Source organism: Macrotis lagotis, chromosome 7, assembly GCF_037893015.1.
Source record: "Macrotis lagotis isolate mMagLag1 chromosome 7, bilby.v1.9.chrom.fasta, whole genome shotgun sequence".
NCBI classification, from domain to species: Eukaryota; Metazoa; Chordata; class Mammalia; order Peramelemorphia; family Peramelidae; genus Macrotis; species Macrotis lagotis.
In genome coordinates this window covers 111,757,188-111,784,631 of record NC_133664.1, presented here as the reverse complement: position 1 = coordinate 111,784,631, position 27,444 = coordinate 111,757,188, and the positions used below count along the sequence as shown (strand labels likewise).

Here is a 27,444-nt window from a genome sequence, read left to right as displayed (position 1 = left end):
AACTTTAAGTGGGTTTCCAGGGAAGTACATTTAGTTTTGCCTATGCATCTGGCATATATCCCAGCCTAGAGAATGCAGATTCTTAAAAACTGAGTGGAAATTCTTGAATCTTAAGGCTTAATTGTATTATGTCACACCCATTTGTCCAATCCAACAAATGCTATGAAAGATTTGGGACAGCACAGTGAAGTGGAGAGCTGACTTTGGAGCAAGGAAGACCTGAATTCAGGGTCTGACTCTGACGTATACTGTCAGTACAACTTTAAACAAGTGATTTACCCTCTCAATTCTCTACTCATCTATCTAAGACTACATATTCTCATTGCTAGAGGAAGTTCCTGATACAGACTTTCTTACACCAATAAAATACATCTAAGTGTGTCACTGGTAGTGAATTTAATGATATGGTCATATTAAAAACTGGGGTTTTTGCATGCATCCTTGGAAAGTATAAGTTTCCAGTGTTTATTTTTGGAAAAAAGTACTTCCTCAACTAGATAAAATGAAATCCTAATCCCTTTATTTGCATAGAGAACAGTTTCTAAATGTCCCAGAGTCCTTCAGTACTCAATAGTTTAGTTCTCCCTTCTAGAACTGGGGCTGCTGGTAGTCATAACTTTTACTTATGGAGGATCTATTCGGGGGCACTCATGGAAGAGTTCAAGACCCTTAATGGTCAGAAATGAAATTTTCCCCCTCACTGCAGCCCTGAAAACACACACACACACACACACACACACACACACACACACACACAGATAAACAGACATATATACACACAGGGCATCATTATATAAGGGAACAACTACATTGCCAAGTTCATTCTTTAAAGTCAGGTTCAAAACTGGTTTTATTACTGGACTGCATTTGTCATCACTACCTCTTCTTGACAGATTTACCAACTGAAAATCTTCCAGCAGAGAAGCATCAGGGATGAAAGTCTTCTGGAGTATAATTTTTTTTCTAACTTCTGGAAATAATCTACTACAGTTTCTCCATTCACTTCTCCAAATTTCCATTTCTAAGGGTTGATTATATATATATATATATATATATACATATATATATATATATATATATATCAATAGATAATTCATAACCTGGCTTTTTCTACCACAACTGATGTAATAGTCAATGATGTAATCTGAAGTGACTGGGGATACTGAGGTTATAATCACCAACTAGTTTGGGATAACTCCTATTTTATATAGTGTGCTTGAAAATTGTGATATATTATCAAAATCTGTTTCAAATAACTAGTGGATCAATGCATCACCACTGGACTTGTAAGTTAAAAACAGAAAGACGATAATTTAAGTTCACATGCAGAAACACTAGGAAAACACTTTATTCATGTCCAATGAGAGGGGATGGGATGGAGACTAAGACAGGGTCACTTTTAGGCAGTAGCAAAGTCTTTGCATACCCAGTAAAGGAATTATAAACATTCCATCTCTGCAGCTTATACAGAAGCAAAGCCAAAATTGTTTGCCCCAAAGTCAGAGGTGTTTTGATGGGCACTAATGAACACTAAGATCCTGATCAATACAAACCCATAGAGATCTGTGCAAGTAGTATGAGCTGAGGTGGTAGAGATGGAATAGCCCTACTTCACTGATGAAAGCAACACTGTCATGCACCCTCCTGAGATTTCTCCAGTGATAGGTTGTGGGAACGCAAAGGAAGAAAAGGGGATGCAAAATATTTCTTTTTCCCTGGAAAATGAGGTTGTTAATGGTGTCAACATTGAGCTAATAGAATTAAAGATGCAACTTTGGTATCTGACATGCAGACTGGTTGAGAGAATTAATTGTAAAGAAACTTGGATATTGTCAAATTTGTGGCAGTAAAACAGAAATAAAAGGTGCAGAGGTTGTAGTTCTCTCACTTTGGGGACAATGTGTTTATAATAGTGATTAAAAAATCCTAAAAGCTGGAGGAGACACCTAACAGCAGGCTCCCTAAGACTACTGTATCCAAGATGGTAGGTTAGGGTAGCACTGATAAGAAGACCAATGGGTGCCATTTTGTTTAACTGGGTCTTCTTAGAAATTACCATTTTTCTCTTTCATTGTTTAATGCCAAGTCTCTCCATGAAACAGACCTGTTCTCTATTTTCAGAATTATCTGGAAATAAATTTTGTCACAATAGTCCATTCCCTGTTCCCACAGTATCCAAATTCATGATTGTCTGTTCTTTTTTCTTTTTTCTTTTTTTGCTGCAGCTCTTAGAAGTAGGTAGCTGTGCCAACTGTTTGACTGCCTTTGTTCTGTCCATCCTTCAATTCCTTTGCACCAGAAGGCAAAAATGGCTACACATAGGCAGTACTCAGCTATTTAAAAAGCCCAAGCTGAATCATTTCTTTGTTGCTGTGGGCATTGACCAGGAACCCAGTCTACCACTTTGGGTATCTTAGCAAGGTGCCCCAGAGCCCTGTTCACTGACCACATATCCAAACCCACATGTTTCCATGCCATCTCATTGTGATTCGGAGATTTATGGATACAATTCTGATACCCATTGATATCATCCATGAGGTACTTCTCAGTTCCCATAAGATGGAAAAGGAAGAGAGGAACCCATGCAAAAAAGGAAGAACACTCCCTAGTCATTAAATATTTTAGATGAATTTAGTCATAGGAAACTGAAGGAGCCATGGGGGTTTTTTTGTGGGCCATCCAAAGCTCTATGAAAATCCTTCCAGAAACCACATTAGCTGTTAAGTCTGACTGTTAAGAGAACAGACATCCTTTAAATTTAAAACCAACTGACAGATAGTTGTAGTAGGGCTGTGTGGATGTAGGGGGCCATTCTGTGCAGAAGGGGAAGAAGAGCAGTGCCATTTATAGGAACATCCTTTCTGACTTTAAAATAAATTATACAGGTGAACACAGAAGTTCATGCTACTTGCTGGAAGCAATAAGGATCAAATTTTGTGGACCAGGTATTCCACAAACCTCCATGAATCCTGCCTCATTCCCTTGGGGGGGGGGGGGCTATTGTATTCCATGTTACATCTCAGTAGCCCTTAGAAACTGGTGGCATGTCCTCAGATAGGTATCTTGCATGATAAAGATAGACACATTGATTCCATCAGTTTCTTCCACAGGAGCTGCCGGGTTGCCAAGGGGCATTGTCGATATTCTCACAAGAGTTCCCTTCCTCCTGCTACCTGAGTCAAACAGCAGTTTCTAAGTCTTCATGGGAAAGGATCTTGTAGCTCTGACGACTCTCTAAGTATGAAGCCAGATCTGGGTCCCCAGCCTGCTGGGCTCTGTCTTGAGGGGTCTTGCCCTGTGGGTTACAAATGGAAAGAAAAAGATACAAAGACAAAAGGGAGAATATCAGATATACACAAAGGATAGAGCTTCACACATAGTGGTTGCTCAGAAAATGAATGGCAGCAGTTTTCTGAAGCAACACTCAAAAGTTAAGAGGGGGTGGAAACTATTATAGATGACTAAATAACTAAAATTTCATTTTAAGGTTCTCTAGAATATTCCTCACACATTCAAATACTCTGAGTTCATAAATTGGATTTTTAAAGTCAACTCCAAGATAAGATCATGGCTAATAATTTGGGGTTCAACCAAAAAGAATCTCCCTGTTTTGCTCTGATGATTGCAAATGGAGATGGTATAGCCCCAGTGCAATAAAAAGATTGCTTAGGAGGTTTTTGAAACTAGGAAAAAGAAACAACTGTCAAAGGAGCTCTTGAATCTTTTTGTTTTCCTTAACCTTAATCATAAGAAAAACATAATAACTGATGAATATCCCTGGATACAAATGTTATCTGGGAGGTAATATCAACCATTAGCAACTAATCTTAATTTGATAGATCAAATCAATGAGTCTGAATTCTAAGGGAACAAATGATTTGGTTGGCACATAAATAGATTCTTAATATATGCTTCTTGACTTGACTTGATGATTTCATAGGGAAAAGAAAAGATCCAGAACATTACTAGTAAAGGTCACAGCACAACACCTGAATCAAATAACTGAAAATCTATCTAATTATGTGAGTAGTAAAAGAGAGAAATAGAGACAGAGAACTATAGAATCATAGATCTAGATCTAGAAGTTACCTCTGTAGTCAGCTGGTTCAATTCCCTGAACTTTGAAATGAAAAAAGACCCAAGATTATGTTACATGTACAAATGATGAGGGACAAAATAGGGACTGAGTCTAGTTCTTTTGGCTCTAAAGTCATTGCTCTTCCCTCTGCACCATACTACCTCTGAGAGAAAATGAGACCAAAGAGCATCAATGGAAACAAAATCTCTTTAATACTGCTTAATTCTATCTTTTCCTAAGTATGCATCTTTCAGAGATGTACTTTCCTTATATAGTATCTCTTCTATCAAGCTCTTCATTATTCTCTTCCCTTTAGCAAAATTTGATTCTTTCAGGCATCACCCCCCTTCCCAACTCTAATTTTTGATAATGAGAAACTTAAACTTAAATGCAGATAAAAGGGGTCGATTAACCCTGAATCAGATGATTCGTGAATATTTTCACTATGAGAAAACTGTATCGTCACTGCAACCAAAGTAAGAGATATTTTTCTTTTTTTTTGTTTGAATCCTTGGAATTGTGATATTTCTTTAGCATCTCTCTCTGTGCTCCTCTAATAGATCCTAAGTGCAGGACATAGTCCATTTGTCAGCATTCAGAATCCCTTAATTATGCATACATAGAGATCTCTAGATGCAAACTGCATATATGACTAAAAAGGCAAAGATGCAGATTTATTACCTATAATCAATTCAATTTTGCTAACTTTCCTTCTCCTTTCCATCTTCTAAACAATGAAACCCAAAATATGCTTGTTTATGTTTCTTTGAGGATGCCTATTTGTCCTCTTTCAAATCTTCTTTCCCTGGACGTGAAACCCACCTCAGTGGTTTTATCTTCCTTTAAACTCCAGTTGACATCCTTTATCAAATATCTCTTCTTCTTGAACTTGTGTCTCTCTTTTCTAGGCTCATATTTCCTAGGCCAGTTCTACTGAATTTCTTCTTTTCTTATGACAGTGTAGCCTTAAATAGTGCATCTAATATTTATATCTCATGTGTCTAACACAGCTTCCCTTTTTTGGTCTCCCTCCCTGCCTTTTGTAACTCCCCAATCATAAGATGTCATGAAGGTTGTATTTGCATTTCTTAGCCCTGCTGTCCTTTCAGTAAAATATCAGCTCATATAAAAATCCACATTTATAGAAAAAGACTGAGGGAATAGAGGATATTGGTGCAGCAAATGGTAGTAGGAATTGAGTAAACCACACTGACTCCCTCATGTGATTCAATTCTGGAGCTAGCTCAGTTCCCTTTCTGTTCAATTATGGATCCAGTCCAATTTCTATTCTGTGAGAAAACTTTATTCAATTGTGGGATCATGAGAAAACTTTATTCATTGTTTGAACCTAGCCCTGTATTGCTGGAAAGCTAGACTACCCCTACCTATTGCTTTAAATAAGGACCTATGTTATGATGACCAGAAATCCAGTCAGACCTGAAGATAGAAACAAGGAGTTTTCTCACAATTTCTATAACTCAAGCAATTCACGTCTTATCTGAAAACTGGCCCCATATTCATCAATCAGTTATTATTTCCATATTCCTTTGATTGTTCACAGATATTTGGAAGTGAGATATTCTTTTCTGATTTCAGGGAATTGTACTTGTTCACTCTCCCTCTCCCAATTTGGAAAGTCCCTAATCTTTCCTCCAATTAGAAATCAGATGAGCTAATGTTGTATTCTGGTTAATCATTTATTTTTAATTAACCAACATGATTTGATTGTTTTTAGTGTATAAAAATCTGTCTCTTCTTGTATTCAAGTTCCAGTCCTAAATGAGGAAGGGGCCAGGTTCCAATTTGCTAGGCAACTGATAGGTATTGTCTAGTTTTCTTGGTCATTTCATCTTCTACCTACCCTGGGATAAATAAAAGTCCACAGTCACACTTTAGTACCTTTTTAAGAAAAAATATGGGTCTACAATATATGAGGTGTGATTTATAATCAAGAGCCACATAAGAAAATCATTATCATTTTTTAAAGTCACACTCATACTTAGGATGGGGTACAGTCAATACTCCTTCACAGATTGACATTAATCCCAATCATATGCCAGCCTCATTATATCATCAGTGCTCTGTTTGAGCTACTGAATGCTGATCTTCCTTTCTACCAATGAAAATCCCAATATTCCAGACTTTTCCAAATTCATTACACCACAATGCAAACAAAAATTCAACTTGTCCCCTTAAAATCTTTAGAGGATCATGGATTTGGAACTGAAAGTGTCATCTATCCAACAAACTCATTTTATAGGTAATTGTTTAAAGTCCAAAGAGGTTACATGATTTACCCAAGGATATACACATAGTCAATAGGACAGGTAGGTTTTGAAGCTAGATTCTGTGACCTCAGATACTGTGTTCTTACCCAAACACAACTTTGTTGAATCTAGAAAGCTGGGAATCTCTAAACTTAGATCTGGACCTATTTCTTCCTCTTTTTCACATGTGACTGGGAATTCAATCAATGTCTCATTTTCTTCATCTGTAAAATAGTAATGATAATATATGCTCCACCTAGTTCAAAGCATTAGTGCAGAAATCAAAAAAGGTAATAGATAAGCAAGAATTTTGAAAAAATTATTACTCATACATGCAATGTTAAAGAAATCATTATTAATAGTCAATTATTAGGGAAGATTAGGAGTTCCTCCTTTTTTCTTTTATTTATTTCAAGACCTCAACCTCTAAAGGTTGAATTAATCTCCTTTAATCAGACCCCACCCATGTGGGGGCCACCATTCATTGTGTTCTACTCAGGTTTGGTGGAAGGAATTCTTTGAATAGATTGTCCAAAGCTGGGGTTTACTTAGAAGTAAATGACATAATCAAAGTTCAGGTCCAGCCCCTCATTGTAATATTCACTCTTTCAATAACTGTTAACCAATCAGAATTGATTGTCAGCCTTGGGAATACCCTTCTTCCAATAGGCATAGAAGTCATGTGAGAGCCACTATGTTTCTCTATGGTGTAAGAGACAGATGGCCAAGAGAGATCATCCATTTACTAAAATGCTAGCATTATTAAAAATATGATTAAATTACCCAGAAATCATGCCTCCCAAACCTTAAAACATCACAAAGGAATTATTATTTAGTATTGACCTTCATTGTTCAGGCAACTTTTGGACCAGTGAATTTTATCTTTCCCAATTGTTAGTGTTCCTTCTACCCCTAGTTCCCACCCAGTGACTACTTTGTATTTATTTATCAATGTTTATTTTCTATCCTCCTCCACATACACCCCACACCCCATGCACACCCATTTGAGTAGAATATAAAGTTCTTCAAGGCAGAGATTATCATTTTTTTCAACCCTTAGCACCATTGTCTTGCATAGAGCAGCCACTTAATAAAAGCATGTTGAATGGACTTGAATACTGTGTTACTTATTGAAACTCCCTGCCATATGGTGTGGTACCAGGAGCACTGTAGCTCATAAATCTTGGGTTGAATGGTGAATCACATTCCTCTGCCTTCCTTCCCATGCTCCCTTCTACAACCCTGAAGGGTATAACACTCCATACCCATGCCATCACCCCACTAAAATGACCCTGATTTCCATACTTGGACTTTGGATATCTTCTCCTCCCATGGACTGGCTGCCAGGGCTTAGCCAAGATAACAGACTAGCCAAAATAAGACCAGACACACATGGAGATTTATAAATGTACCTATGCAAACACACACCCTTTCTTTGTGGTTATAGATTTAAACTGCAGTTTCTCTAAATAAAGCACTTTATTTTTTCCTCCTTTTTTCCCAAAGCCCCAGGCACTGTCATGAGCATAGAAAGGATGCCCTAGCAGTGTGCCCAAGTGAAGGCTATGGTGCCAGTGGCCGTGCCCAGCTAGGAGAATGTTTCCACTCACTCATCAGGTTACCTTGGAATCTCTCTTTCTCAGAGATGCCCCTGCATCCACCAGGAGTTGGCATACAGCCCGGTTCCGTTGGCAGGCAGCCTTATGCAATGCTGTCTCTCCCCTAAATCAGGACCAGAGAAGAAACCAGCAGTCAAGAACTTTAACCAAGGAACCAAAAACCTCACCTGGATCCAGACACTTTGTTCTTAACTGTTCCTTATCACTATAAGTGGTAAAATGACATTTGGGGAAGGGTGAAAATCACTTGAGTCAATCAATCTTCAGGTTTTCTTTAATGACTAGCTCATACAAGTATAATATCTAACACCAGCTGCACCCCCACTGTCTCTATCTCTGTCTGTCTCTCTATCTCTCTTTCTCTCCCTCCCTCCCTCCAAAATATTATAAATACTGTTAGTCAACTGGGTCTACTGGTTGAAAATCTTTGTATGTATTATATAAATTCATTATTATATATTTATTAATAACAAATCTCTATGCTCTCTAGGGAGGTAATTTTTAATAGGAAAGCTACCAGACTGAGCATATAGACATCAGATTGAAGGACTCTTGCTCTGAAAAATCTAGATTGGCTTGGCTACCTTGGATAAATCGCTTGATTTTTTTTTGAACTTTTGCTCTCTCATGAATAAATATAACTTTAGAGGAAGGGATGTCAAGGAAAATCTAGTCTGTCCTCATTTTACAGAGGCAACAGAGGCTTGAAGTGGAGAAATAATTTGTCCATGGTTGCCTCTGTAGTCAAAAGCAGTTGTTGGGAGGCTCTAATGATATAATGTATATGAAAGCATTTTGAAAAATTCAAAGAATACTATAAATATGAAGTAGCCTTGTCTTAGTCCAGTGGAACTGGTTCAGGCATCTGTGGACAAGTGTTCAAATACCTTCTCTAACTTTTAGTACCTGTCTGAGCTTAGAAAAATTCCTTATCCTCCTTATCCTTACCTTTATCTCTAAAAGAAAGGATTTAGCTATATGACTTCTTAAGTCCCTTCCAGCTCTAACCCTTCAGAAAGGGGCCGTTATTACCCAAATTTCACAGATGAATCTACTGTGACTCAGGGTTGAATGACTAGTCAGAATCATTCCAATAATCAATGTTCCAGGTAGGATTCAAACCCCAAATACTCCAGATTCCGAGGTTAAGACCAATTTTTTAAAAAACTATATCACATTTTAGTTGAAGCATAACTCTGAGAGGTTCTTACCAGCTCTACAAATTCTGTGATTCACTGATTTGATTTTGGGCTGCCTGTGTGCTGTCAGATGAAGTTTATGAGAGAGAACCCAGATTATAGGACTCAGATTGCTGGGATGAATACATTCCTTTGGATCCATCTGATCTTATGTTTCTATCCATGAAATAATGTTTTAGCTTAAATCATCAATTTTTTTTAGTTTTCTGCTTAGTTTCTCAATGTGGACATCCCCTCTGGATCCAATTTTAACTATAGAGACCACTACCCAGAAGTTTCTTTTTCTGTAGGGAATATACTTGGCTAGTTGAAACACAGAGTCCCATACATCATGTGATAAACCAAGGTACAAAAAAGATTAATATCTAATCATGAAGTGACATCTGTTTCCTAGTCTAATGAACGTTTCTCTGACAAATAACTCCTTTGTGGGTATCGTTGCATCATTGTGTATATGTACAGGAAAACTTATACAAATCATAAATAGATAAATAGACAGGGCTTGGATGTGTGATTTTACAGGAATTCTCTTCACCAACACATATCCTAACCCGTACATAATCTAGTAGATAAGTCTTGGGGAATTGCCTGAGCCACCAAAAAGTTAAATGGCTAGTCCATAATCACATTAATAGGGTAGGATTTAAATTTAGGTAGACCAAATTTGAAACCTAGCATTCTATAATCTGATGTGCTACCTTCTTACAACATAATATAGATTTTGTACATGGACATTTTAAAAGGGTAGGCAGTGGACAGCATCTATGTATCCCTTTAAGATCCTACATACTGTTCTCTTCATTTTCCAACCATATTCCAAAGAGACAATGAAAAGCTCTAGAATACTGGACAAGTACTCACGTTTCACTGTCTGTCATATCCAATAATTCAGAAGGACCTGCACAAGAAACAAAGCATTTACATAAAGGAACCAAGAGAATTGAAAAGTGGCAGACAAGTCTTTGGAAAATAAAATGAAAACTAGAGAGTGGTATTGATTGAAATGGAGGGCCACGTTTGAGTATTCAGACTAAGAAAGTCTGAATACTCAAATGTTGCCCTTCCTTCCAATCAAAAGTATTTACTGAATTTCTCCTCGATTCCAAGCTTGGATTTATATTCTGTGGGGTATAAAAAAAGAAATATAACATGGTATCTTCCTTCAAGGATCTAGTTGGGAATTCAAATGAAATAATTGGAGAATCAGTGCTGAATAGCTCAATTATGAATGCAAAAGGAGTCCAAAGCCTGGAGGGAACCACTTGACCTAGATGGCTTATAGAGCAAGCTTGGAACTCACTAGTAGCTAACTTGGCTACAATAATATAATAGCACTATGGACTATTAGTTCTGGAAGACCTCAGGAATAATTTAGTCCAAACCCCTCATTCATAAATAATAAACTAAGGTACAGAGGGACAAAGGAAATAATTGTAGGTGAAATTTTCCTCTGGAGACTGTGAGGACTATCTACACTATTTCTATTAAGCAAGGAGAATTCTTTCCAGTACTTGTCCTCCAAGAATATGTAATATTTTATCATAGGAAGGACAATGCCAACCCTATCTTTTTTATCAAGGCTTCCTCTTGGTGATCACTTCTCCATTTTTATAGACACTGGAGGAAATGAATTTACTTCAACAGAAGGGAAAAAAACCCACTTCAAGAACCATTCTCCTAATAGATTATTGGGAAAGGATCTGAACAATCAAAAATTTAGAAATTAAGTAATGAAAGATAGCAACCACCGTATAAAAAATTTCAAATTAGAAGCATGAAATGAATTATAGGATCTCTTCTGAACAAAGGGAGTAGAAGAATCAAGAGAACACCATCCACACTAACAACCACACTGTGAGTTGATCAACCTTGAGGTTCTCTCAGCAGTTCAGAGAGCTCAGACAACCATAGGAGACTGGCTATGGATAATGCTATCCCATTCAGAAGAAGAAAAACAAAACAAAACAAAAACAAAAAAATACCACAGAATCTGAACACTGCATTTACTTTTTAAAAATTTCTCTTATGTATTTCTTCTCTATCTCATGGATTTCTTTCTTTTCCCTTAATCTGAATTTCTCATACCAAAAATGACCAGTCTGAAACATGTTAAACATAAATGTGTATGTACAATATTCACCTGACTGCTTGCTGATGAGGAGAGGGGTAGGAAGGGAGGGTAGAAGGAAATTATGTAACTTTAAAATATGCATATGCATGTGGATGAATGGTGAAAACTTTTATAACATGTAATTAGAAAAATAAAATATCAACTGAAAAAAAGAAAATAATTTTGATATTTGTCAATGTTTCCTGGTTTCCTCCCTGTTTCAGCAAGGAAACTTTTCTTAAGTCTCCCAGCTGCTACTACTTTTCTCTTGTTATCCTCCATCCACTCTGTATTTATCTCATATGCACAATCACTTACATATTGTCTCCCTCAAGAAAATGTAAGACCTTTGTGGGAAGGGATCATTTTTTGTCTTTGTTTGTATTCCCAGCACTTAGAATAGTTCCTGGTATATAACAAATTTGTTTTTATAAAAGTTTGTTGAATGAGTAAAATGAACATATATTTGGTGCAATTTTAAGATTATACAGTGAATACTCCTAAGACAGAGGTAAAGGACACATATGTACATAAATATTTGTTTCAGCACTTTTGGATTATAGGAAAGAAAGATAGCACACCATTTAGGGAATAGCCAAACCAATTTATTATGTTACTATAATCAAATATTGTTGTACCATAAAAAGAAAAAATAAGAAGTTCAGATAAAATTGGGAAGATTTGTATAACCTCGGCTGCTAGAATAACCAGGAAAACAAATTATCTGATCACAATAATGTAAAGAAAAAAAATATTGTGAAAGATTTTAAACTTATCATAGCAGATGAATCATGATTACAGAATACTGACAAAGCATGCCTCACACCCTTTAGCAGAGAAAGGTGATGTACAATTGCAGAATGACATATAAATTTGGAATATGGAAATTATTTTAAATTTTGTGTTTAATTATACTTTATCATGGGATCATGGGAAAGGAGTACATGGGAGAGTTAGTCAATTTTGAAATAACTCCAAACATGCAAAAACTATGGGATCATCAGTAATACAAAAGTACTTAGAAGAAAAATAAAATAGAACTTCAGGAGGATAATTTTGATATTTTCTAAGATGTAATATTTTCTTATAAAAACAACAGTAGCCACCAAAATTTGAGAATTTCTTAAACAATATTCTTTATTTTTCGTGTATTAAGATGTTTACATTTGGCGTTGATTGCTGAATTCACAATACAAAAGATTTTTCCCAACTAAGTAAAACTCATAAAACATAAGCTCTAAAAAGAGTCTAAAAAAAACAGGATCTCTGAAAACTTTAAGAATAACATGGGTAATTTCTGCCATTTTATTGTCCTAGAATTCTTCCTTAATGAAATTTTCTATGCCTGTTATTTTATACTTTGCTTTTAAAATAGGAGAATAATTTTATTATTTTGATTTAGAAAATTCACCAATAAAAGGATCAAATCTCTACATAAAGCCACATTATTACTTTTATACAATAAGAACATACTCAATGAATATGTGATCTAATCAATTTAAATATGCCCACCATGAAAACTGGCATATATTAGGAAATGTTAGTGATATAAAATAAGAGCAAATTTTATTTTGCTCCTCTAATCACCCCTCAGAAACAAAGATTAAGCTGAATATCCACTTATTTGATAAAGGTTCTATAAAGCTTAGCTTGAAATCAGGACAATGTAATTCTCAGATCTTAAGATTCGTTCTTTTTAACTCTCAATGAGCTCAATCTATCACATAGCTGATATCATCATCTCCATGCAAATGACCTAACTCTATATATCTACACCTAAGATCCAATTTTGTCACTCACTGATAAATATTTTCATGTCAATTTTCAGTCCACCCTCCAACTGAATCTTTAACTAGTAGATGGTCAAATTCAACATCTCTTTTCACTTCAAACTGGCTCCCCCTCTTATCTTTCACATTTTATTCAATGATACTATTCTAACCTCCGATACTATTGTTTTGGGTTGGATGTATACATATGACTTAATTAGCGAACTCCTTGTGTGGGAAATATCCCTCTACTTATATTGATTAGCAACATATCTGTGATTTATTGTCTGAGATTCTTGAAGATGAAATACTTTTTTTCTATGATCACATAGCCTATAGTCATGAGAAGCTGAACTTGGCCCCATATCTTCCTGTCTCCAAAGCTAGCATCCAGTTATTCTCTCATATATCTTGGTTTTAAAAACTATCAAATAGCTTGCCATCTATATTCACTCTGTTGCCAACTATATTGCTTTTATTATTTATAAAATTTCTCATTTCCATCCTTCCATTTCCATTCCTACTGTAAGACCTCAATTCAAGATTTTATAATCTTATGTCTATTCTACCAAAATAGCCCTATTATTTGCTCTGCCTTTTGAATATGTTAGAACAATAAAATTTATTGAATAAATAACCATGGTACTTTTAGTCTTACCTCCTCAAATATGTTCAGTAAACTATTTCTGATTAAAAAAACATAGTAATTAAATTGTTTTCCACCTAAAAATCCTTCTGTAGATTTTCACTGCCCATTGGTTAAAACAACAAACATTTTAGAGTGGCACTGATTTGGCTTCCCAATATTCTCATTACTATTTTTCTATTTGAAATATATCATCTGGTCAAATTGCTCTCCTCACAATTTCCCAGGCATACTTGATTCTTTCTCACCTGTGTATATTTGCTCATTCCATTCCCTAGCATTCTCCTTCCTCTCCATGCATTTATTGTTAATCGTAATAATAATTAATAATAATTAATCACTATTAATTATAATAGTGATTATTAATAATAACTAGAGATAGTAATAATAACATGAATTAACATTTACATAGTGCTTTTTGGTTTGCTAAGGACTTTACAAATATTATATCATTTAATGCAATCAGAAGCCACAGGGCTTATTAGCCCTATTTTACAAGTGAAGGAAGGTCAAGTGACTTGCCCATAGTCACACAGCTAGTAAGTGTTAGAGGATGAATTTGAATTCAAATCTTCCTTATTCCACCATTCTATTCACTTTGACACCAAGTTTATTCATCCAGTCTTGGGATTTTTGGCGGGGAGGGATTGTTTTTTTCTCCCAAGGTAATGGAGTTAAGTGACTGACACACAACTAGATAATTCTTAAGAGTTTGCGGCCAGGTTTGAACTCATTCAAATCTGGGTCCTCCTGATTCCAGGGCTGGTGCTCTATTCACTGGGTCACCTAGTGGCCACTATCATGAATTTAGCCCACCTTTATTTCTTCACCTTGTGGATCAAAAAAATGTAACTTATCTCCTTTTTTTTTAGTCATCTGATTCTTCATGACCCCTTTTGAGATTTACTTGGTATAAAATAATGGAGTGGCTTTACCATTTCCTTCTCCAGCTCATTTTTACAGATGAATTAAACCAAAGCAAAGTAAAGTGACTTGTCCAGGGTTCCACAGCTAGTAAGGGTCTGAGGACATATTTGAACTCAGGAAGATGAGTCTTCCTGATGACAGACCTGGTGCTCTATCCATACATTGTCTAGCTGTGTAATTGGAAAATATTTAGCAAAATAAATAAAAATACAATGAAACATAGATAATATCAATTTTAAATAAGCAGCCTGCAAGAATTCTCACACGTGGATTAATGTCCATTGTTTCAATTTCATTTTAACACTATTCATCTAGTCCTGACCCCCTTATTTTATACATGAGAAAATTGTGGATCCAAGCAGCAACATGATTTCCCCAGTCACAGATAGTAAGAGGCAGAATCTGTACCCAACTTTTTCAGACTCTAAAATCAATTCCCTCTTCATGATTATATTACATGATTGGATACAATCCATTGGTTTGTGGAGTGTCTTAAATAGCAGCTTAAATAAGAGATTTTTATACAGCATTTTTATTTAGTCAACAATACAGAGCCAAGGTAGGCTTCTGTGAAGAGGAATAATGTAATTTGTCTATCTCATTAAGAATATTAGCTGGACTGCCATAAAGGACATACTGGATGAGACACACTATAGCCAAGAAGGCAAGTTAGAAAGGGATTATATATTATAATAGGACAGGTAAGAGGTTATGAGGATCTCACTAGGGTGATGTTCATATACCTGAGAAGAGGGTGCTGACACATGTGAAATGTTTGAGCTAGAACTGACTAGAACTGTGTGTATGCACATATAAGTATGTTGGGTATATGTATATATATATATATATATAATATATATATATATATGTATGTGTGTATGTGTGTTTGCACATACATTTATATGTATATATGCATATATATGCATATATATTATATATATATATATATATATTTGTATATATCTTTGTGATGAAGGCCTCATCTTGGCAGTTGGCAATAAGCAGGAGAGGAGGAAACCAGAGAGAACTTACTCTTGCCCTCTCTCTGCTTCCCCCTCCTCCCCAACCCCATGGGGCCCTCTTTCCTCTCCACTATGTATGAAGCCTCTTGGTGCCTTAAATTACGAGTCCCTGAGAACTAGCCACTTTAGTTCTATTCATTCCTGACAGAGCAGCCTCAACAAGACCCAGGAGCAGGAAGATTTCCAAAGCCCAACAGTCTTTTAAAGAGCCACGGACGCCCTCTGCTAACCTCTTGAGCCATTCATTCTGAAAGGAAAGGCACAGAAACAAGCGACCCAATCACTTGCAGTAGTTCAGTTCCCATCATTACTGCTAATTGCAAAAATATTTGAGCAACAGAAGCAGTGTCTTATTGAAGCGGCTGTTTCCTCCTTCATTTGGCTGTATCATTCAGGGCAATGGGGGGCTGCTTCAATAGATGAGATATCCCCAAAGCCATTCCAGCCAAGTTTTAAAGTTCTTGAGTAAGAAACAGGGACGAGACTGCAAAATTATTTTTTTGGTGTATTGTATCCATAGTCTAAATGTTGGAAAGAGGAATGGGGAACGGTTTTTCTCTGACTATTTATGAAGAGGAAGATTACTTTTATAACAAAATGCTTAATTTTTTTTCCGGTTATCTCTTTTTTTATCCTTAGAATCTCCAACAGAAATGAGAGAAAAGTAGAAAATGATTAGTATCATTTTGATGAATGAGACTGAAAACCAAGCACTGAATAGGGTTTCCAAGATAATACTTTCACTTCAACTACCCTTATGCCCCTATCTATAGAAATATTGCAAGAGAAAAACAGATCATCGAGGTAGAGGGGCAGAGATCAAATGATTGGAGTTGGAGGGGAATAGGCCTAGTCAAAATACTTGGCTTGGATTATAAAACTTCAAGAGGATTTTCTAAACTTCCATCTTCTGTCTGCATACTGGGCAAGTGTGGACCCTAATTTTTGAGGAATTCTTTTTCATTTTTCTTTTCTCCTACATGACAAAGGCTGAGAGATTCATTATGGTTCCCAATCTTAGAGGTTCTACTACAGGACACAGAATAAATGAGTCTTGAGACTTCTCTGCCTGAGATGGGAAAGATGGGTGGTTCTGCTTAGTAAATGTGCCAAAGAAGAAACATGAGTGATTGGATAAGAGTGAACCAATCAGAAGTAGCAGAGGGAACTAGCCATAAAAATATAAGAAATGAATAAAACTATTGTACTTGGGGAGGGAAAAAAGATTCTCTCTAGGAAGGATAGAGAGGAGAAGGGAGAGAGAAGGAAGAGAAGGGCGTTCAATGGGGACTAAAATATCAGTGAGGAACATACTGAGCAAGAAGATGAAATTTAAAAGCAAGGCTTAGAATGTTAAGTATGGGGTACAAAAGCTGTGCTAGTCTGTTACACATACAAAATAGTCTGTCTCCATATTCTTCTAGGATCCATGACAACTTGTCCTAAAAGATCTAGTCTAGGAGGCAAAGACTAATTTTATATTATCTTGAAGGTATAAGTCTTACGTATCCCATGAAACCTTTCCTGGAGACCTCAACCCCCAAATATAACACTCTTTCTTTTGAATCCCTAGAATATTTTATTGCATCACTCATGAGATTTAACATACAATTTTATAGGGAGGCTATACAGCTAGTTAGGTAGGTAGGTAGATAGAACAATTTATTAAATTGTTTATTATGTGCTAGGAATGATGCTAAGGTCTGGTGATACCCTTATATGCAAGTAAGATTCCTGCCCTCAGGGAGCTTATATTCTAATGAGAAAAACTATAGGTAAAGGGAATATGGAAAAGCAATGTAAAGAGGATGGCATGAAATGGAAATTTGGGGAAGTAGGGTGGTTGCTTGGTTTTCAACAAGTTAAGATGAAAGCTTACCTATCAGAGGCTGGAGTCCCAGGGTCAGAATGCAAGATTCCAGTTTGTAAATATGCAAATTACATCCAGAGTGGAGATATTTTATGTCCTTGACTAAATTGAAGGACCCTGGAGGTCAGGGATAATTTATTTTATATTAAATTCCCCATAGCACTCAGCATAACTCTTTGCCTATATATTCAGAGCTCCAAAAATATTTGGTGAATAAATGAATGAATAATCTCATTTTGTTTGTGCATTCCCAATACTATGTATGTTGTAGGAAATTAATAAATGTTATGCTGAATTAAATTGAATTGTATGAGTATTAATCTGGGTTTAAAAAATACATTTAAACCTCTGTATGACAAAATGATGGGTCTACACAAATAAGATTAAATTTATTAATTAAAACATATAAAGTCCTACATTTGTATTTCAAAATACAACTAACTATATAAGTCTGAGAAAGGTATCAAAAAAGCAATTTCTATTTTAAAAAATCTGGAGTTTAAGAGCAATCTTAATTTGAGCCAATGGCAAAAGATGGCAGCCAAAAATGAATGAATTCAATCTTAGGCTATTTAGGAGCACCATCTCCAGAATGAGGATGGTGATAGCTATGCTCTACTGAACTTGATAAAACCACACCTAGAGTACCAGATAGCCTCCCAAGAATCATATTTCAGTACTGACAAACTGAGTTGCCTTACGGAATATATTTTTACATCTGGAATGGAGTCTTAGAATCCAATGTTCTAATTTTATAAAGAGGAATTTGAAACACAGGAAGTTGTGACTTATTCAGGGCCATATTGCTAGTATCTACAAGAGGGTTTGGACTCAGGGATCCTAGATTCCAATTTTTAGCTCTTCTTCCCATATACTACACTGCATCTCTCAAGATCTCAAAAGATGATGGAGAGGAGGTTGAGAGGAGCTCAAAACCAAGCCACGGGCACAAGAATATTTAGCAAAGAGTATATAGACCTTTGAGGCACGAGATAGTGGTCTTCAACTGTCTGATGAGCTGTCATTTGGAAGAAAGAATAGATTTGTTTTTGCCTCGTCTAAGAGAGTACAATGAGTTCTGTTGGCTGATAGTTTCTGAGAGACACGTGAGAGTCTCATAAAAAGATATATTTCTTATCAATTAGAGTTTTGCAAGAATGCAATGGACCATTTTGAGGTGTAATGAGTTCTCTGTTGCTGGTGGTTCTCATGTTGGCATCTGAAAGAATCTTTTGTCATAGAAGCTAATAAGAGAGATTACTTCACAGGAAGGGTTAGATTGAGTTTGCTTTCCACTATAAGACCCTATCATTTGATGCCTTACTACTTGACTCAGATAATATTTTTAAGTGAGATTCATATTTGAAATATGAGGTCAGAAGACATTGATTTCTAGATAGTAAGTAGGAGAACTATGAAGGAAAGAAAGTAATGGGAGGGTTAAAATAGATTGGCATCCAGATAAGAAATTATTAGAGAAAAATAGCAAGTCCTAGAAAAATCATCCTCTAATACCAAGACAGCACAGTTTAGTGCATTATTCTAAACATCAATTTTTTCTCCTTAAATATGCTCACCCTCTAGTTGCAATTGCACAGGCCCTGTCGGAGAACATTCATTGGACCACTCCACTCCTAACAGTGAAACTGGAATCTTTTGAGTCTTTCTTGTGGACACCCTTAAAATTTGTCCCAAGTTGTATTTTTTCTCCTCTGTCTCTACTCAGTCCTCCAAAATCCCCTTTACTTTCGCTCCCACCTTCCCACCCCCTTCTCCTCTTTGGCCCTCATTTTCCATTAGTCTCCCTGACGCTGCCAGCCGACCATTCCAAATCCCCCTCTGCCATGGGACAAAAGCTGCACAGATGTGGGGAAAACTGGCACTGGGAACGCTAACAGCACTGTCATCCTGTCCCAGCGGGAAGGTGGCCGTTTCTCTTGGGGACAAGAGGCAGAGAAAGAAAAAAAGAGACTGAAGGCAACACAAGACGACAGAATTACCACCATAGAAATCCAAAAAGGAAATGCAATGAGTGAGATTTCTATCAGGGAAAAACAGCAGGGGGCAGTTGGGGGGGGACAAAAACAAAAGAACAAAATGTGTGGGGAGGTAAAAGAATAAAACAAGACAAAAGTCTCTCAAAGGGGCCAAACAGAAGAGGAGGAAAGGGGGGGTGGTGGAAAATATGGTTGAAAGGAGCTGAAAAGCAGGAACCACTGGGGGTAAACTCAGCTGGAATGACTCCCCATCCTTAATGTCTCTCACCAGTGTCTGTGAGGAATTGTTAACTCTCCTACTCTCTTGATTCCCCTTTCAGTTCTCCAAATACCCAAACTTGAGTTTTTCATAAAGGAAAGCAGCAGGTTGTGGCTATGAGAGAGGTCGGGGAGAAGATGAAGGGAGAAAAAGATTCAACATTTCACAGACTTTTCTACAATGTACAACATCCTTCAAGCCAGAATCCATGCAGAGCCCCCCCTCCCTTTGGTTCATTGCTCAAAAGTCTGGTTTTTAAAAGATCCCTTGGAAGAGAAATTAATCACTGATTACTGGGTCTGTGAGAGTCACCTAATCTCTCATTTCTGCCTTTTGGAAATGGGGGTAATGTTTTAGTGAGCTGAAATCATCATTGGGACCACAATCTCCAACCACAAATGCCACAACTGAGAGGTAGGAGAGACAAGCAACCTTGGGGTGGTAATGATGGAAAAGGCAAAGAAAAGGAACTGATATTAGAACCACATGCCATGTCACTTATTCAGTCTGCTAAAGAGCCCCTTTGAGTTTTTAATGTTACTCTAATCAATGGTTTCTTTGCAAAAACTTAAGCAGACTCATCATGTACCTTGGACACAGACCATGTAAAGCCACAATGGAGACGTGAGTCAAATCAAAAATCCTTCACAAGACTCAGAATTCACTGTCTAGGATCATATGGAATATAAATTTAGGTCTGCAAAGGACCTTACAGACCATTATTCCAATCCCTTGGTTTTACATATGGGGAAAGTGAATCTCATAGAACTTTTAATTTTCTTGTTCAAGGTTATCCAGGCATTAATTAGCAGAGTGAGGATTCAAATATATGTCCTCTTATTCTAATCCAATGTACCAGCTATGTCATTTTCTTCTTTTTTCCTTCTTATTTTCTTCCTATCTAATTATCTATATCTTCATTCTAGGGTATATTAGGCAGAATATTGAATTATTTTGTCCAATTTGATTCTATTCCAAATTTCAAGTCATACTCCAATTAAATGAAATGAAATTTGCTTATGTGATGGCAATTTCTGAGTGTAATTTTTGAGACTATGTAGAATGTGACCCTGTAATTTCATCAACTATCTGTGTGAAACTTCCTTCCATATTTTCATGACCTCAGAAACTATAGCCTTAGAGAGCAACTTTTGGCACTACATAGTGAAATGAATTATTTTGGGACACCATGTTAAGTGTCAGTATATGATTCAGAATCTACGTACATCAAATAAGGACTGACAATGTTATTTTTTCTGCTATATGTTTGAAAAACTCTTCTCAAGTCCAATGATATTTTTGGTCACTATACTATTATTCTCTCAAAATCTTCCCATTATTTTACAGTCTCACTAACTGCTATTTAATTCATTGATGGCTTAAGAAATCGAACAGTTTCCAATCTAGAAAACAATTGCTAATTTCATTATAGGTGGTTTTTAGTACCTGCATTTAAAAACGAGTTTGTAGAGGTGGCTAAGTGGTGTAGTGGATAAAGCACCAGCCCTGGAGTCAGGAGTACCTGGGTTCAAATCCGGTCTCAGACACTTAATAATTACCTAGTTGTGTGGCCTTGGGCAAGCCACTTAACCCCCTTTGCCTTGCAAAAAACAAACAAACAAACAAAAAAACCGAGTTTGTTCTAAGCAAGGTGTGCCTTGCCCAGAAGGGAAAATGATTTACTTGGGATGGCAAGGAGGAGACACCCCAATTTTTTTTTTTTTACCAAAGCTGATATGGACTTTCCATTACAGACTACAAAGCTATAACTCAAACAAAAAGGGAAGAGCCAAAGTGCTTCCTTCAAGTGGTGGTGAATCTGTATACATTCTGACTATCACAACCAGCTCCACGAACAAAATGACAGAGTAGAATGGGCATTAAAGGTGAAACTGGTATTATGTGCTAACTTGACAGAAGGAGGATCTGAGATCTACAATGGTTGCATTTCATTTTTTATTAATTAACCTTGATCGATTGTATACATTGAGTTGATTTGTTGAACAACAGTGATGCATGATGCTGTACCATTCACATTCTATCAAGTCCCAGATAGTTGGTTGGAGCTGGGGATGTGGTTGATAGCCATGGGAACAGTGTTTTTCTTGGTGTAGAGCTAATTAGGTCACATGGGAATGAAGATTTGGTCCTCATTAATTCTAAGCTCACACTAACTGGATTCATCAAGTTAGTGAAACAACTCTGTTTCTGTTGCTGTCCCTATCTCTCTCTCTGCCTCATTTTGTGACCTCTCTAGATTTAGCTTTAATAGCATATTTCATCTGTACTTCTTAGCTTCAGACATCACTACAGATCAAATAAAAACCCTAATTGATAAAATTGAAAAGTGAGTCTTAATCAGGCCAATATTTTAAGTGAAAAGAAAAATACATTGACAGGACATATGCATCTTAACAAACTACATTCTATCCAAAGAAATGGGAGTGATCCCAAACATATAAGGCCTGTTGTTCAGACTATAACATGAATTTGGATAGCTAATTCATCAAGCTAATAGTACATGCATTTTAGACATCCACTGACAGGAGACAATGAAGATTCTAGAACTAATTAGAATTAGAAAAGACTCTAGAGTACACTTGGAAAACTGCAAAGCATTTTCAGCAAATTACTACCTGACACAAAACTATTTTTTAACTATCTGGTAGTGACTGAATTGTGAATAATGAAAAAAAACTCAATCTCTGAAGAAACAAAAATTCTTATGATTCAGAGGGATATGGAGAGTTTATCTATGACATAGATAGGCTGTAGCATGTTACTCTTGTTTACATATAAAAAGGAAGATTATAGGCTATTATCCAGGGATATTTATATGATACAAAGAAAAGATAAGTCAGTCCTGGAGTAAGAATGAGGCATAGCAGGCAAATAAACTAAGAACTTCATAGATATATACAAAATATTTAAAAGCCTAGTGTAAGACATAAAAGTTCTCTATGGAAGATTTATGAAAAGGCATGAACAAGAATATCCCATAATGGAAAGAAATACAAGAGTCATAGTCTGTTCCTTTTGAGAGAGTACCTAAATTGATTATAACCTAAATCCATTGAAGCACTGAAGTAATATAGGGAATATGAAGTCCTATATAGGAAAGTATGACTGTTAGAGGCACAGGAAATATTTTCATAGTTGTTGTCACTTGAAAATAAGGAATTTAGAGAAAAGGTAGCATTTGGGAAGTTAATACCCAATTGACAAGATGGTGCCAGATAATGGGATTTGAAACAGTAATTTTAAGGTACAGTAATGACAGGCAAGGGATGAAGTACATTGAACAAGGGCTGGTAAAAGAATATTTTCTGTTGTCAATATGGTTAAGAAAAATGGAGAGGGCAGGGAAGAAAACTATCTAAATGTAAGAACAAAGAGAAGGTGATAACAGAAGAATAAAAGCAGTGGAAGTGCCTAGTAAGTCATAGGAGTCAATATCCAGAAGAAAGACAATAAAAACACTCATTATTTTGAATATATATAAATGCAAAAAATGTGCAATATAGCAAATATTGAGCCAGATATCTTAATGCAATTAAATAATTAATTGATGATGCATTTATTAAGACCCACTCAATGGTTGGCAATATCCTGAGTGACGGGAATAAATATAGATATAGTAAGAGGGTTTCTGTCCCAAAGGACCTTGTTTTAATAGGAAGAGATACCACATAAATGTGAGTAGTTGTCCAAATCAGTAAGTGAAGGAATCATTCTGTCCAATAATGCTAGTGCTGATCTGATTATTGTTCCCAGAACTAGGAGTATATAAAGTGGCAGATCATGGAAAGGAGACATGCTAGTCACATGGCACTAAGATTCTCAGGGAACAGAATTGGGGTCTAAGAGATCCACCCAGAAAAAATAAAGTAGATAGATTCAGTGTTACAAATATTACTAAAATCTGTTGAGAGGTAAGAAAAAGACTAGAATATATGAAATGTACATCATACCTGAAACAAACAGGTCAGATAAAGTTGATGGTAATAATAAAACTATTGTGGGTGAATACAGTTGAATATATTTAGGTAAGGATCAATACAGAGAAGTAAAAGTAATATGATGAGAATATATTAAAGATTGCCCAGGAAGAAGGAGTTTCATTCATGATGAATTCTCGAGTAGGTTATAAAAACTGGCAAAAAAGACATGATAAAACAATGATTGAAGACTTCAACTGTCTGAAAATTTTCCTATGATAAAAACCAAGTAACTGAAAAATTATTGATTTACCTTGATGATGATTTCACCCTTAAGAAGATGAAAGAGGTAGGGAAGGGAGCTATCTTTCTCAATTTGATTCTAACCAAACAGGAAAAATGTGAAGCAGAAGTAACTGGAGTTTTTGAAGGAGTGATAGTTCTAAGTCAGCTAGGTGATGCAGTGGATAGGGCATTGACTTTGGAGTTAGGAGAACAAGGTTGTCAGGAGGACAGGGTTCGAATACAGCCTCAGACACTTTACATGAATTAGCTGTGTGACCTTGAACAAGTCACTTAACCCTGACTGCCTCATCCAGGGCCATCTCTAATCATCTTGATTCATTTCTGGCCATTGGACCCAGATGTCTCTGGAGGAGAAAGTGAGGCTGGCGACTTAGCACAGCGCCCCTCACTCATATCCAATTTAAGTGCTTGTCATGGAATCACCTCCTTGATGTTGTGGTCTTCTTCTAGAATGATGGACAAATATTAGGTAAGGATTTGAATTCCAATTATAGCCTAATATCTAACTAAGACTTTGAGGCATAGAACATAGAAAATAAGTCAAAAGAAGGAAAGACTATATCCTACGGCCTAATTTTCTAGGGGAAGAAGAATAGGGTACTTTTAAATATAAAATCTTATAATGCAAAACTAAAAGATTCATATGAAGAAGAAATGAAAAATTATCTAAAGAGAACAATATGGATATACAGAGCAGATTACAAAAAAGGTAACTATGGAAGATGGAAACAAAGGCAAATGATTGCAGAATATGAAAGAATGACAAACTCCTTTAAGGATAGTATCTAGAGCAAAATAATAACAAAATAAGGTAAAACTTAGGATGAATTTATGTTAGGCCAGTGTTTTAAACTCAATAAAAGGACAAATCACTGCTTGGGACAACAAATATAATCAAAAGGCAGGAAAAACTGATGTCTTTTTTTGTTTGCAATTTCTCTGTCAAGTGAGATAGTCTTCAAATCTCAGAAGGATAGAACCCAAATGGTTAACAGGGAATAGAAGATAGTAAGAAAATACTTAGCTGCCTTACACAAGCTCCAAGAAACAATCCCTGATGAATGGAATCCAAGAATCTGGACAGAACTAGTAGATTTAATTGCTCAATTGATGCCAAATACATCTGAAGGAAAAATGGTTCCACAGGACTATGGAGAGGCAACCATAGTCCTAATTTTCAAAAAGAAAGAAGGTAGATTCTTCAAACTTGAGATCCAGCAAATATAACTCGGATTCTTTTTTTTAGGGTTTTTTTGCAAGGCAAATGGAGTTAAGTGGCTTGCCTAAGGCCACACAGCTAGGTAATTATTAAGTGTCTGAGGTCAGATTTGAACTCAGGTACTTCTGACTCTAGGGCCTGTGCTCTATCTGCTGCACCATCTAGCTGCCCCTATAACTCTGATTCTTGACAGAAATGTTAGAATGGATTATTAAAGAGATCATGAACACTTAGAAAAGAAGATATCAGTGAAGGGAAACCAAGACAAGATTATCAAAGACAAGCTATGCCTTATGCCAGACTAGCCTCATTTACCTTTTATGACAAAGGCACTACACTGCAATACTAGGGAATGTCATGATACACTTTGATTGAAGCAAGACATTTGAGAAAATTTCTCACTTGTGAGCAAGATGAAGAGAAGGGAACTATATATTGGTACAATTAGATTCAGAACCAAATAAATGTCCAGACCCAAATACTGGTGATTAATGTATTGATGTTATATCATATTTGAATAAAAGAATATATAGAATACTTGACATGTTGTTAGATGCCATGAACTGAGGATGTATAGGTGAGATATATGGAATCAAAATCTCAAATATTCTAACCTCTGAAGGCTTGAATGTTGTGCCAGATGGAATAAAATGATATTTTTAAAAAAGAAATGTTAAAACATATAAATTGCATGGATAAAGAAGGGAGGATATGTCCAGGCAGATCATGAGAAAATACAGGACAAGAAGGAGGGAAACATCTATGTTCAAGGAGTTGAATGGCTGCCATGTTCTAGAGCAGGAAGGGGGAACCTTTTTGTCTGCTGAGGGTCATTTGGATATTTATAATATCATCATGGGCTATATTTGGTCAAACATTTAATAAATTCAACCCTAAAAGCTCCAAGATTTATTGAATCCCCAGTCCCTTCTGCAGTTGTCTTGGCAGCACCAGACTAATATGGCCTGTGAACTAGAGGTTTCCCGCTCCAGTACTAGAGGGATTAGAATTATTGTGCTTGGTCCTTGATGATAGAACTACAAGAAACTAATGAAAATGACAGAGGAAAACTTTGAAAAGAGTTAAAAAAAATCATAACAATTAGAATTGTTAAAAATTATAATAGGCTTCCAGGGTTGATGAGCTCTTATCATTGAAAGTCTTCAAATGAATTCCCATGGTAAAGTGTAGAATGGGGGGCGGCTAGGTGGTGCAGTAGATAGAGCACCGGCCCTGGATTCAGGAGGACATGAGTTCAAATCCGACCTCAGACACTTAATAATTGCCTAGCTGTGTGACCTTGGGCAAGTCACTGAACCCCGTTGCCTTAAAAATAAATTTTTAAAAAAAGAATATATCCCTGGTCAGATATGATTTAGACAGATTCTCTTATTTGACTATACTTCTCTGCTAATCTATATTAAGCCATTCTTCTCCCTTAGGATTAAAGAGTAAGGTAAACCTGGAAGTCAGCATGGTACAATGAAAAGATTTCTGGATTTGAAAGTTGAGAACTTAACTACAGATCTTTGATCAACCACTCAGGACTTGGGTCACTGTTGACAAGTACTCATCATTTCTTACCTGAATAATCAGGGGTTTGCACTAAAGGACCATAAAAGTCTCTTGTAGCTCTAAAGCTCTGATCTTCTCAGGGTTCTTCAGATGGTTTCTGTGATCTACCTAAATTGTGTGTAGACATAGAAATCTGAAAGTAACAGCTAAGATTCATTGTAATACTTGTGGCACCTTATTTCCTGAAACATCTCTCTGGAAATATCAATAGAAAGTGTTTGGTAGCTTTAAAATCATATAAATGTTATAAAAAATAGTAGAAGACTTTAAAATGACTTTTGTTGTTGAAGGGGTGCAGAGAATTAATTAGACCCATTTAAAAGTAGCCTTAGTCAAAATTGTCATTTTTTAAGAACCACTTCTGTCTGCAGATAAATGAATCTTAGTTCATTCTATCTACTCACCATGGTCAAGGATGTATTTCACAATATCTCCATTCCCACTTTTAGCTGCGTAGTGAAGAAGTGAACAGTGATCCGGTCCCTGGATTAGCAGACTGCCTCCATTCTTATAGCATTCTATGAGCTGCAAAATAAATGCAAGAAAAAAACTTAGCATTTGGAGCTAAGGCAGTTGGGCAGCAGAAGAGGCAAACTCTAAGAGTGAGAACAGCAAACCACAAATGCTTTCTACCTTGGAGGAC

General features: G+C 36.3%; 1 protein-coding gene across 6 annotated transcripts in view; it reads right to left on the bottom strand.

Moving 5' to 3' along the window:
- Window positions 1-1,035: 1,035 nt before the first annotated feature.
- DGKI (diacylglycerol kinase iota) overlaps window positions 1,036-27,444 on the bottom strand; it is a 592,236-nt gene continuing 565,827 nt past the window's right edge. For all 6 annotated transcript variants that reach the window (XM_074193600.1, XM_074193597.1, XM_074193602.1 and 3 more), the window contains 4 exons: window positions 27,206-27,326; window positions 10,025-10,061; window positions 7,968-8,067; window positions 1,036-3,295 (listed from right to left, as the gene is read on the bottom strand). In XM_074193600.1, the coding sequence (XP_074049701.1) occupies window positions 3,179-3,295; window positions 7,968-8,067; window positions 10,025-10,061; window positions 27,206-27,326 (375 nt within the window). In that variant the 3' untranslated portion in view covers window positions 1,036-3,178. The remainder of the gene's footprint in view (window positions 3,296-7,967; window positions 8,068-10,024; window positions 10,062-27,205; window positions 27,327-27,444) is intronic.